Source organism: Sceloporus occidentalis, unplaced genomic scaffold, assembly GCF_023333645.1.
Source record: "Sceloporus occidentalis isolate IW3139 unplaced genomic scaffold, rSceOcc1.0.p SCAF_6, whole genome shotgun sequence".
NCBI classification, from domain to species: Eukaryota; Metazoa; Chordata; class Lepidosauria; order Squamata; family Phrynosomatidae; genus Sceloporus; species Sceloporus occidentalis.
In genome coordinates, this window is record NW_028316986.1 from 64,717,582 (window position 1) to 64,731,632 (window position 14,051).

The following is a 14,051-nucleotide window of genomic DNA, read 5'->3' on the forward strand; positions in this document are numbered from 1 at the left end:
TGTAAATAAGCTGTTACTGCATTCAGTTTAGAATTTAATGACATTCAGTTTAGAAATACAATACTGTATACTTGAGCTCTGAACGACTGAGATGTAGAGTGATGGTGCTTCCAGATGGATGCCTCCTGACTGTGTTTCATAGAAAACAAGATGTAGTTTTGAATCAGAGCAAAAACTCTCTAGTCCAGTATACTAAATCTCAAGTATCCCACTAATGCCAGTGGGAAGCCTATAAGCAGAACATGAGTGCAAAGGCACCCTTCCACTTGTGTTCCCAAGCAACTGGTTTTGAGAGACATGCTGCCTATGATCCTTGAAGTACCTATGATTAGTAGCTGTGATACCATATTCTCCATGCATTTGCCTAATTCAACATTAATGCCACTGATTCAGTAAGTTTGTTCTAGTTGGGACTGCCAATTGGATTTAAACCTATAATGAAATATGATACGTCTGGAATGGGAATCAAGCAGCCTACCAGATGCTGAGTTGCAACTCCCAGTAGTCTTAACCAACACAGGTAATATACAACAAAATCTAAAATCCACAAACCAGTGATACCGTTTTTGGGCCAGCTAAAAAAGCACAAAGAACAACATTACTAGATTGTGGATTTTGGTTGTATTTAGCCAACATATTTGTAGCTATGCCTGAATATGCAACATAGGTAATGTTATGGAATGCAGAGAGGTATAGTTTAATAACATTTGGAAGATTGTGCAATATCCAGCCATGCAGTACAGAACTGAGTTAATTTGTAACTATGAATTTCATTTGTTTACAGTTTATATTGATTAATTAAATGTTGCTTACCAAGCAGATACTGATTTTTCAGACAGATATTGTGAACTAGATTTTAAAACCATTTTTCATAGTTTAAAGAAGGGGTGCAACTAATACAACCCTTTTGATGCTGTTAGATTGCAAGTCCTAGCAGCTGTAGCTAGCATAGCTAATGATGAGAAGTGGCGCAGTCCAACATAATCTGGAGGGCTGCATGATTTCTACTCCAGCTATGAAGAAAAGTAACACAAAACTAATAAAAGAAAAAAAAAACCCTCCAAACTTCCCTTAACAACTCAGAAAAAGAAAGAGTGCCCTCTGCTGATTCCCATCCTGGTAATTTTATTAAAAATGGGGAGGAGTTGCAACATGCAGTGTGTGTATGTGCTTTCAGGTCGCTTGTCAGTTTATAGCATTAATTTCAATCTAACAACATCAAAAGGGTTGCATGAGTTCCACCCCTGCTTTAAACTGATCGTAAAGTGAAAAGATATAAGTGAGGATCTTTTAAGCCACCATAATACTTATCCCCATATACGGATGTCAGAGTTGGACAGTGAAGAAAGCCAATAGAAAGAAAATACTCATTTGAGATGTGGTGCTGGAGAAGAGTGCCAAGTAACAAAGATGAGCACTGGTCCCTACAGTTGGATCCAACTTGACAACCTTGTAAAAGGGGAATACCTTTATCTTTACCTATTTTAATCAATGTGAAGTTCCATTTCCAAGTAAGTAATGACTTGTAGGCACACAACAACAACAACAACAACCATTGCAAACTCCCAGATTCCATAGGATGGAACCATGGTAGTTAAAGTGCTATACTTGTGTAGTGTGCAAGGACCCCCAGACTTGGAACCAACATGCAGAGGTCCTACCTGCGCTGTATGCCACCATCAGAGACAGCATTGCTTTTCTGATGCTCTTCTGAGTCAAACTGGGACATGGAATAATTGCTTCAGATCTTGAAGGTGATACAAATGCTCAGTTCAGTAGAATTAATACTGGAGTACTGTCTCTAGGGCTACTTGCCTGGCAATCAGACTAATGAGTTTTAGGAAAGAGGCTTAGACCTTTTTAATCTCCTGGTGTTTAAATTAATAGATTTGATATTCTTGTTACTTTTGTTTTGTGGCTGATTCTGCTATTTTATTGATAGGGATTTTTAATTTTAAAATCTTTTTATCATAATAAAGTAGTTTTTTTTTAAATAAACAAATTCCATGGGGTTTGGACTTTTTTGCTAAAACTATATGTTAAGTGGGCATAGAAATTACACTGATCCCTCCATATGTGTGGCTTTGATATTTGCAGATTTGATTATTCATGGATTTGATTAATATGTTCTCTCTAGGAATCTCTAGGTCAACTTTAACCAATAGTCACACTGAAGGACCTAGATGCTCCTTCTCCAGTGCAATTATGGTCAATGTCTGTCAGACGTTGACCACAGAGTTGCACTGGAGGACCTAGAGATTCATAGAGAGAAGACTCTACTAGGTATTTGTAGCTCCTCCAGAGCAGTTCTATGGTCAGTGTCTGTCGAACGTTGACCACAGAGTTGCACTGGAGGACCTAGAAATTCCTAGAGAGGTGTCCTCTCAGGTAAAAACATGGTGTTTTTGTTATTTGCATTTTTTTCATATTCATAGGGGTCTTGTGCTCCTAACCCTAGTGAATATGGAGGGAGAAGTGTAATTTTCTTATTGCTCAAAGTGTTTAGTGATGGGAATGGACAACAGCACATACAAAGGTAGATGCTCAGTTTGAGAACAGCTAGATACCACTGGTCCAGGGATATTGTGAAGACTCTTTGTCTTTGGAAAATATTGAACAGAGATAACAAGAGGTGGGAGCAGAAACAGCAGATGACCCCTCTTCAGAGTCAGCTGCACTTTCAAAACCTGGCATCATAACAGTTTAGGGATTCTGTTGGTCTACCGACCACCCTGTGCGCTAACAGACTCCCTGACCGAGCTGACACAGCTGGTCTCGGAACTGGTGTTGGAGTCCCCTAGGCTTTTGGTCCTGGGGGACCTCAACATCCCTTTCGAGGCCGGCCAAGGTCCAACTGGTGCGGCTCGGGAGTTCATGGCTACCATGACTGCCATGGGCCTGTCCCAGTTGGCATCAGGGCCCATGCACTCTGCTGGTAATACACTTGATGTTGTCTTTTGTAAGGACGTGGAGACTCCGTGGGCAGAGGTGACTAATATCTCTGCCCTGTCATGGACGGACCATTTCCTGGTTGAGGCTAGAATCAAGGCATCTACCCAAATCCCTCCCGGGGGTGGTGGACCTATTAGGATGGTCAACCCTCGAAGGCTGATGGAACCCAAAAGGTTCCAAGAAGCCCTAGAGGGGTATTTGGTTGGAACTGACAGCGATTCTGTTAATGCCCTGACTAACACCTGGGATACAGATCTCTCCAGGGCTATACACAGTATCACTCCCAAGTGTCCTTTCCGGCCTGCTTCCAATAAAATCCCCTGGTATACTGAAGATCTCTGGGAAAGGAAGCGGGCTGTGCAACGACTAGAGCGCAACTGGCAAAGACACCAGTACTTAGCCGACAAGGCACTCCTGGACTCCCTTTTGAGAGCCTACGGAGTGGCAATAAGTGCAGCAAAACACTTGTTTTATGCTGCACGTATTGCGTCCACGGAGTCGCATCCGGCAGAGCTGTTCAGGGTAGTGAGGGAGCTTACTCAATTGCCCCCCTCCCTGAACCCTATCTTGGAACCATCTAAAGCCTGCTGTGACGAGTTTAACAACTTCTTCGCGGATAAAATCTCTCGGATAAGGGCTGATCTCGACGCCAGTATTTCTTCAGAATCTAGAGTAGAGGTATCCAGAGCTTCCGTGGACTCTGTTAGACTGGATCACTTTGAGTCTGTAAGTACCGAGGATGTGGACAAGATTCTTCAAAGTGTTAGGAAGACGACATGCTCTCTCGATCCCTGTCCTTCATGGTTGGCAGCTCAGGGGGGAACGGCTGTAACTTCTATGCTACGCCTTATAATTAATTCATCCTTCAGGGAAGGGCGTTTTCCATCTAGTTTAAAATCTGCAGTTGTTAAACCACTGCTAAAAAAGCCCTCCCTAGACCCCCTGATTCGGAATAATTATCGGCCTGTTTCACTGCTGCCTTTTTTGGGGAAGGTGATCGAGAGGGTGGTTGCCTTCCAGCTTCAAGGGATCTTGGATGATACGGATTTTCTAGACCCATTTCAAACCGGCTTCTGGGCAGGCTATGGAGTTGAGACTGCCATGGTCGTCCTAGTCGATGATCTCCGTCTGGGCATGGACAAAGGTAGCGTGTCCCTGTTAGTGCTTTTGGACATCTCAGCGGCCTTCGATACCATCAACCATGGTATCCTTCTGGAACGCCTGAGGGAGTTAGGTATTGGGGGCACTGCGCTCCAGTGGTTCCGTTCCTACCTCTCGGGTAGATTCCAGATGGTGCAGCTGGGGGACTGTCGCTCCGATAAGAGGGCCCTTACATCTGGTGTCCCTCAGGGAGCGATATTGTCCCCCATGCTATTTAACATTTACATGAAGCTGCTTGGAGAGATCATCCGGAGACACGGGGCACGGTGTTATCAGTACGCTGATGACACCCAAATATGTTTCTCTGTGTCTCCGACTGATGCAGTGACTAGAGACGGCATCTCTCCTCTAAATGCCTGCTTGGAGTCGGTAATGGGCTGGATGAGGGAAAACAGACTCAGCCTGAATCCAGAGAAAACAGAAGTGCTCGTGATAGGTTCCCCTGGCCCAGGGAGGGAGGTTTGTCCACCTGTCCTGAACGGGGTCACGCTCCCCTTGAAGGACTCAGTTCGCTGTCTGGGGGTACTTCTGGATTCGTCGCTCCACCATACATCTCAGGTGGATGCGACGGTCAGGAGCACCTGTTACCAGCTTCGGCTGATATGCCAGCTGCGACCCTACTTGGGCCGGGGGGACCTTGAAACCGTGGTACATGCTCTGGTAACCTCTTGATTAGACTTCTGCAGTGCGCTCTACATGGGGCAACCCTTGTGCCAAACCCAGAAGCTTCAATTGGTACAGAATATGGCAGCAAGGCTGGTCACTGGATGCTCCAGGACCTGCCATATAACACCCATTTTGCAAGATCTACATTGGCTGCCTATTCGCTTCTGGGCGCAATACAAAGTGTTGGTTTTAACTTATAAAGCCCTAAATGGCTTGGGCCCAGGGTACTTGGAGGACCGCCTCTCCCCATATAGTCCTCCCCACACTCTCAGATCAACCGGGCAGCATTTTTTGAGGGTTCCTAAGACGAGATATGTCTCGTCCGCGCAAAGGGCATTTTCTACCTGAGCCCCTCAGATTTGGAACTCGCTTCCCGAAGAGCTCCACTCTGTCTCCTCTGTAGATCTATTCAGGAAAAATCTCAAGACCTTCCTTTTCCGACAAGCTTTCCCTCATGTGTCCTAATTCCATCTTGTTCTCCCTCCAATACACAACTGTTTCTATCCAGCTAATTTTGTTGTCTTGTAAATAGTAATGTTTTTAACGATGTGCTGTATAGTATGGTTTTTTTTTTTGGGGGGGGATGGGGATATTTGTTGTTGGGGATATGTATTATGTTTTGTATTGTATTAATGTTGTTAACCGCTATGATCTAATGTTGGAATAGTGGTATACAAATAAATGTTATTAAAAAATTATATTATTATTATAACTCTACAGCTTGATCTTTTGTGGTGTGTTCCACTGTGCCAGTACAGAATGTTCTTATAAATGACTACTTAGTGTAACACTCACATTCTTAAAAGCACAACAGGTAACATATTTATCTCCTAGAGCTTAGCTTAATTGTCATAATCTTTTTGTGTGATCACTTTGATTCTTTTTTGAAAGTTTTTAAAAGTTGTATGGTTTTTCATTTGGAATATTAGTTACTATTTTTGCATCTCTTAAGTTTGCTGTCTTTCTTCTCTCTTTTCCATCTGATTTTATCTCTTAATATCCCTTCCATTACTGTGTGTTTTCCTGTTCTATACTTCCCTTGTATTTTCTCTTTTTTACAAGAACACTTTATTGTGACATATTTTCTTATAAGTTCTTCAGGATGTGGTTAAAAATTATCGTTGTGAACAGTAGGCTGTTATCACACATTACTGTTGCTTAAAGTTTTAAACGATCACCATGCTTCCACCACCATCACTAATGATTTATCAGTTTGCAAGAAGAATCAGAAATATATTTATTCCTACAGTTTACATTGCTAACACTGAAGGCGAGAGATTGAAAAGCAGATTTAAAATTTAATTTTCAAAGCTGAGTAATCATCCAAAGCCACAAGCAATTACCAGTTTGTACTCCATGGAAAACTGTACATGTTACAGAAGTGAAATTGTTATGGAATGGAATAACTTTGACTACTGTACAGGGAATAATAGTTCAATGTCAGATTTACCAAAAACTGGGAATAAAACACCAAACTGATCCAGATGATGATGATGATGATGATGATGATGCTTTATTTATATAGTGCTGTAGATTTACACAGCTCTGTACATACAAACAATAAAATACATATAGTAAACCTGCCCATGGCGTACAATCTAAGAAATAATAACATAATACATATAAATAATAAATAACAATAGTTCAATAAGTAAAGCAGGCAACAGATTAAAAACATCAAATAACAAATAATAGTCATGCTTCTCTGGGAATGCTTCTCTGAACAGGATGGTCTTCAACTCAGTTTTGAAACTCGTTAAAGACATGATGACCCGTGCTCATGGGGGAAGGAGATTCCAGGAGTGAGCGGCAGCAATTTCAGGCAAAGTGTAGATATAATTTGAAACAAGGCACATAATACAGCCATTGGGTCATTTATTTTCCTGATCAACTTACAAATTGAGGCTTAGATACAAATTTAGTCATAATTAGACTAGAACTATTGAAATCAATGAGGGACAATGCTGCTCAGTGGTTAAGAACTTCCTGACAGTAAGAGCTGTTTGACAGTGGAACACACTCCCTTGCAGAGTGGTGGAGTCTCCTTTCTTGGAAGTCTTTAAACAGAGCCTGGATAGCCATCTATTGGCGGTGCTTTAATTGTGAGTTCCTGCATGGCAGAGGGTTGGAATTGATGGCCCTTGTCTCTTCCAACTCTATGGTTTTATTATTTTATGATTCAAATTAATTTGTGAACACATACAGAATATTTAGTGTTCAAATTCCCATTCTCTAATCTTCCTCAACTTGACGCCTGCCAATGTGTTGCCATACTGGTAGCGATAATGGGACTTGTATGCTAAATTAGGTTGCAGAAGACGGTTATCATTTTACTTTTTGTGTATGACTATTTAAACAATTTAAACATTTGTCTTGGAAAAATAGTCATAATTTATTTTATTTTATGTCACACTATACATAAAATTTCAGCTTTCTGTTTTCCCCCTCTTAAAATCCATTTCAGAAGTAGCAGGATTAAAATGTATATTTCAGAGTGGCAGTTTGGTGATTTGGAAATTAAGAGTTTGTATAATTTCTTCTTCCTCTATTTGAATGGGATGACATTTGAAAAAGAAGTGTAAATGAGCATTATTCAATTTTTATCAAAGTGGGAGACAGGAATTTTAATTATTTTAGTTCAAAAGATAATGTTTAAGAACAGCCCTATAATATTTCTTCAGTTATGTTCATATCAGTCAGGAACATGTCAGCATTGGGTTTTTTTTAACAAACAGTAATTATTTGAGCCTCATCTGTGAAGTAAGTAATTGAGATTGCACTATAGTTATAGGAGTAATACAGAGAAGGAACATTACATATATCTACATACTTGAGGAAATTTTCATTGTAACTAGCTAGGCATTGGGGACTCCAGCCGTTTTGGATAACAAGGCAATACAGGTAACTGAACCTTATATACTGATGATGATTTAGCATAAACTGTTAAATAAAAAGTTCTGCACAAAAGCAACTCTCCAACATTAAAATATGTGGGAGAAGACCCTAGTAGTACTGTACTATCACCTGATGTAGTCTTTATTAAGTTTCAAGTTCTGCAACATCTAATATTTTGCATGGTAAGTTAGATACAGCATGAATTTCCTAAATACCTTAAACTAAGGCACCAGATTCCCTCTAATTTTGAAAGCTAAGTAGAGTCAGCTCTGGTTAGTATTGGGATGGGAAACCACTAACAAATTCCTCCCTTTCAGATGAAGGTACTGGTAAAAACATGTCTTGAGTATTTCTTGCTTAAGAAAACCCTATGAAATTCATGGGTCCATCATAAGTCAACAGGTAACTTGAAGGTGCACACACATATATACAAGACACAGCTTATCTCACATTGGCGGGGTACAGACTGCCCAAAAAGGACAGTCTGCTGGCTCCTTGTTTTGTCGCGCAAGGAAGCCGCAGGAGACAAACTGCACAGCTTCCTCGCGCGGCAGAAAGAACCCGCAAAAAGCAGGTTCTTTCTGTGATGCCCTTATGACGCCACAGTGCACCAATGGCGCACTCGCGATGTCACAAGGGGGGTGCAACATGCGGACGCTAAGAGTCTGTCACATCAAAATGGCGATGGAGCTCGTGTGTACAGGACGCCGCCATTTTGACACCCTTGTCATGTGCTAGGGGTGAGGCATGTATGGATGGTGCGCCCTCAGCCAACTCCTAGCATGTGACGAGGGCGCACTATAGGCCCGTTTGTCCAGGGCCATTGTCTTATTTCCAAATGGAAAAGGCTTTGGCTTATAGCACGCCTGGACAACATACGGCATGTGTGCTACAAGTGACTCGCCAAGCCATTTACAGCAGCCCATGACCTTAAACCCATCCCCAAGCCTCCTCTCCCAGTCAGCCTTCTCCAAGAAGACAGCTGGGCTGTGGAGGAGGTATTCAGCTATTCCTCTTCCTCCACAGAGCCTAGCTGTGTCCTTGAGGCAAAGCTGGGCTGTGGAGCAGTGGCATCACTAGGGCTGGTGTCAACTGGTGGGGAAGGGACTGCCTTGCCCTCCTAGCCCCCAGAGGTGGCTGTTGCATGGGGCTCGAAGGGCACCACCTCACACCTCACTGTGCACTCCGAGTCCCTGAGGCTGGGAGGGCACCACCTCACCCTCCCATGCCCTCTGAGTTATAGGGACTCAGTAGGCACCACCACATACACACCCATGCCCTCCAGGTCCCTGAGACTGGGAGGGCACCACCTCACCCCTCCCAATGCCCTCCGAATCCCAAGGATTCAGAAGGCACCACTCCCCCCCCCCCCCAATAACCTGCAAGTCCTGGAAGGAGGCTCTGGCACGGGGCTCCGAGGACACCTCTACTGACACCACACCCCTCTGCAGCCTGTCAACCTATTTTAAGTTTGACCCCTGCCTACTGCTAAATTGTGCGGGTCTGGATTATAGTAAACAGTTATAGTTGGAGATATACCCTGACAGACTGATGTTAACTCAAAACACGGATACATCTGGGGAGAATGTTAGACTTTTCAGCCACGGTTATGCATCTTCTACAATTTTGGTATATATTTGCTTTATGGGGATTCCAAAAGCCATGATTGAAGTTTGCATACAGTAACTGAGATTTAAGAAATGAAACAAGCAAAAAATCTGAAACATTTAATTTGGAAGACAATACTGTTATTTCATTCTAAAATTGTCCTTGAGTCTTTGCTAAATTACATGTTTTTATACTGATCCTTTGTGTCTGCTTCTACACACCCAGAAGCTCGTATCAGTGACCTTGGTAGGTTATATGGCTGCAGCTGGAATGTGCAAACAATGAACCGTTTGTATACTGTTATGTTTGTTTTAAACTGATTTGGAATAGTATATTTTATCAAGATCATTGTTGTGAAAGCTAACTAGATTGTATTCTGATTTTAGCCTTTTAAAAATTTGGTCTAAATCCATTGACTGCAAGATTAAGATCGGCATGGTTTGCTTAACAATTTAAGAATCAGGTCAGAAATGGCAAACTATCAGGCCTTTACGAATCAATAAAAATGCCTTACAATGTTTCTTAGAGTGCTCAGACAGACATTAACAAGTCTCCAAGCAAAAAGGAATTCCATAATTCTGCAACTGCCATTAAGAATGCCTGTCTATGCCTTTGCAGTCCAGATTTTTATATTTATCTAGTTACCCTTCAGTAGTACAGCTTTCAGGGCTTTAAAGTCAGAATACAATAAAACATTAAGAATAAAATAATAAAGCCATAGGAACAGTAGCAAAGTGTACTAAATTCAGAAAAAACACAGAAACTAACTATAAACAGGAATCAATGTTCTGGATAGATAAAAATTAAAAACTGGGCAAATTAAAAATCAGTTCAGTAGACACCAAAAAGATTAAAAAATTGGCACAAACCGAGGTTTTCTGGAATGAGCATTAAAGCCAAAGATGTAAACGTCCCCAGCTACACAAGCCAGTTTGGTCTCCAGAATCCCCAAGCTATTCTTCTTTTTCAGAAGGAATAAATTCCATCTGGATTAGGTCCTGGACGTGGGAATCACCTACAAACTGTGCCTACAAGTAAGTCAGAATACAGCTTCAGCTTGTTGGCCTTCTTCCAGCTGGTTACCAAATTCAGCGCCCCATTTTTCGTATGACAAAAAGAACAGAACTGAGTGCCATCATCATACTGATGATGCTTCACTCCAGATTTTCAGATGACCTCACTCACTGCAGGGCTACACAGCTAAGATGCCATACAGTCAAGGACAGTCTCCCATGCTAATTGTTCCTACTTGTAAAATTAAGATTAAAGGTAAATGTTTTGAATATCTAGTCGTAATCGACTGTAGGGGGTGGCACTCATGCTAAGCCAAAGAATCAGCATTGTCTAAAGACAACTCAGGTAGTCATGTGGCCAACATAACTATACCGAATGCTGTTCCCTTCCCCCCAAAGTGGTACTTAGTTATCTACCTGCACTTTTACATGCTTTTGAACTGCTAGGTTGGTAGAAGCTAGCACTAGTAGTGATGGGAGCTCACCCATCATGTGGCACCTGGGCTTTGAACTGCCAACATATTGACCTTATGATCATCAGAACTGATCTCTTAACCACTAAGCCACTGCATCTCCCTTCTGGTAAAATTAGAATTAGGCATACCGGAGAGGGAAACCCATCATCAATCTAAACTTTACCAGCAAACAGACCGTGACAATGAGGTGGCTGAGATCCACACCTCCACATTGTAGACTTCCAACCTCCTCTTTCATTGAAAGCTACTCTGTGAAGAGTGTGTCCTGGAAGATGGGTTGGACCCTTAATTTTGGCAGCTGCATAGCTGTCATAGCAGCCATAAAGTACTGAACAAGCTCACCTAAATTGGCTTGGACATTGTTATAATGGACAGTCCCATTTTCTGGGCAACACAGCTGAAGGATAATCTTCCCACCAGGTAAACAAAGGGCATAAGTTGCATTTATTGGGGTCAGCATCACAGAGACGATGAGGAACAATTGCCCAGTGGAAGTGGCCAGTTGGGCAGAAGTGCAAACCTTTGAGATCCTTCTCAGCAGAATATAGAAAAACCTCAGTTCCCCATAAGGCAGAGAGAAGAAGAGAGATTTGGGACCAGGGATGCTTGTTGCACCTGTGGATACTGGTTGCCACTGGAGCATGCAACCCAAACTAGCAGCTTGTCCCAGGGACATCCAAGATTCAAAGAACATCTTATTATGAATAGAATAGGGAAATGTGTTTAGACAGACATATCAGGGTTTATGTTTATTTTGTGATCTTGGCTGAGTGTAATCTAGACTATTCTGTAAATATGTAACTTCTTCTAAATATGCCTAAAAGGAAAGGGTGTGCCCTTCATGTAAGAAATACTGTTATTAAAGTAGATTGTTGAGAATAAAGCTTCCTTTAACAGTTTTCCGCTCTTTTATGTGCCTGCTTGGCCTTAACTCCCACAAAGGTGGAGAAAAATCTGTGCTGAGTTTGGCACTGAAATCAAGCCAACACTGGTGCCAACCATATTTCCCAGAAGGTATTCCACAGTGCGGGTGCCACAAAAAGAAGTCCAGGGTTTTGTTTTCGTGGGTTTTTCATGCTATGTGGCTGCGTTCTGGAAGAATTTATTCCTGAAGGAAATTAGGAGTTTAAACAATAATTAACTCGTGAAAATCACGCAATCGACACTAAAACACCAATAAAATGAGATTAACACAAGAACCATTGTCCTGGGAATAACCAGGCAATAAAGAGCAAAAAGATTTGCTGCTCTTTGTTGCCTGGTTATTCATGGGATATGGCACTTTAATAATGTTTCCTCTCGATGTGTGAAAACCGTTAGCCCAATTGCCGGATTATCACTGGTTATTCATGGGATAATAGTGCTTTGAATGTGATGTGTGAAAACCATTAGTGCAATTGCCAGATTATCACTGGTTAATCACTGTTTATACTTCCAATCGTCCCCTGTGTGATAAACTCCCAGGACATGTTTTACATTTCAGTCTTCTGTCCAGGAGTAATTTCAAAATGTCCTTGATTCTGAGTATGACTGAGAAGCATGAATTCATATTTGTATTTAGCTTTTATTTTCTTATGCCCTCCATTTTGTGCTGCCTTGCCCTCCTTTGTGGTGAGGAGAACTGGTCACAATGACATGAGTGCCTCATCTTGAGGAAATTACCAGGGCAGAGGGCTCACGTTGAAGGCAGTGGACAACAGAAAGAACAGAAGCATTTTATCATCATCATCATCATCATCATCATTTATTTAGGGCAGCTTTTGCTTGTTAACATCCTCTCTCCTTCCTTCTGCAGTGAGAGAACGACACATCAGATACATAACCCTTCTTCCCCCTTTAAACCCCTCTCAAAGATTTGGCCCCGCCCCCTCCACTGTCGCGACGGTTGTAAACGGCCCCCTTCTTGTTTTGAAGGTGCGCGTGGTCCTTTCCCATTGGCTACGCCGCTTGTCCGTCTCCCTTGCGTAGGCGGGGAGAAGGGGGTGGATGGGTGCGAGGGAAATAAAAAAACGCCTACAGGACGCAGAGACTGAGAAGACGGAGGGAAAAGATCTAACGAGGAAGTACTACATTTCCCAGGACGCCTTGCGCGCAAAGCTTCAGAAGGAGGCGGGTCCGTCGCCGCTGACGCCGGGCTCCCGTTGGTCGTCACAAAGGGCCAGCTCGCTCGCTATTGGCTAGGTTCTGGCACGCTCTGGGGCTCACAACACCGGCGGCGTGAGCGCGTGCGGAGTGGCGCGAGGAAGGAGGAGGAGGAGGAGGAGAGGAAGAAGAAGGAGAGCCGGGGCTCTCCTGTCAGCTTCCATTCCCGGCCGAGGCGGCGCCGGGGGCAGGTGGAGGGGACCCCGCGCTCGGCGCCCAGCCCGGCCCTCCTGGCTGCCCAGAGCGGGCTCTGCAGCATGAGCAGCGGCGGCCGGAGAACTGCAGCGGGGACAGGGCTGGCGGCGCAGCGGCTGCTGTGGGCGGCGGCGACCCTTGGCTGCTTCTGGGGTTCGGCGGAGGCCCAGGTGCGAGGAGGGTTTGCCTCGGGACACAAGGGGCGGCCCAGCTTTTAAGGGGGAGCGTCGCAAAGGCAAAGGCTCAGCAGTGGCTCTTCTCCGTCCTGGAGAGAAGTGGCCACTGGGTCCCACAGGGCTCTGTCCTGGGCCCAGAGCTATTCAGCATCTTCATCAGTGACTTGGATGAAGAAACAGAAGGCATGCTTATCACATTTGCAGATGGCACCAAATTAGGAGGAGTAGCTAATACCTTGATCCTTTGGGGAAAGGCGGGACATAGATGCATTATTATTATTATTATTATTATTATACCCCAGAGGACGGGATCAAGATTCAAAATGACCTGAATAGACTAGAAAGCTGGTCCAAAGCTTACAAAATGGAATTCAACATGGAGAAATGTAAGGTATTGCACTTAGGGTGGAAAAATAAAATGCACAGATATAGGATGGGGGACACCTGGCTGAATGAAACTACATGTGAAAGGGATCTGGGAGTCCAAGTAGACCACAAGTTGAACATGAGTCAACAGTGTGATGCGGCCGCTAAAAAGGCCAATGCAACTTTAGGCTGCATCAATAAAAGTATAGTGTCTAGATCAAGAGAAGTAATAGTGCCACTGTATTCTGCTTTGGTCAGGCCCCACCTGGAATATTGTGTCCAGTTCTGGGCACCACAGTTTAAAAAGGATGTTGAAAAACTGGAGCGTGTCCAAAGGAGGGCGACAAAAATGGTGAAGGGTCTGGAAACCATGTTCTATGAGGAACGACTTAGGGAGCTGG

At 43.3% G+C, this 14,051-nt stretch overlaps 1 protein-coding gene across 3 annotated transcripts in view; it reads left to right on the forward strand.

Annotated features, from left to right (window-relative positions):
* The first annotated feature begins 12,970 nt into the window (after positions 1-12,970).
* Positions 12,971-14,051, forward strand: part of ERO1B (endoplasmic reticulum oxidoreductase 1 beta) — a 28,366-nt gene continuing 27,285 nt past the window's right edge. For 2 of the 3 annotated variants that reach the window (XM_089529865.1, XM_089529867.1), the window contains exon 1: positions 12,972-13,278. In XM_089529865.1, coding sequence (XP_089385991.1) covers positions 13,171-13,278 — 108 coding nt within the window. In that variant the 5' untranslated portion in view covers positions 12,972-13,170. Of the gene's footprint in view, positions 13,279-14,051 lie in introns of all 3 variants that reach the window. The other variant, XM_089529868.1, reaches the window with a different exon arrangement.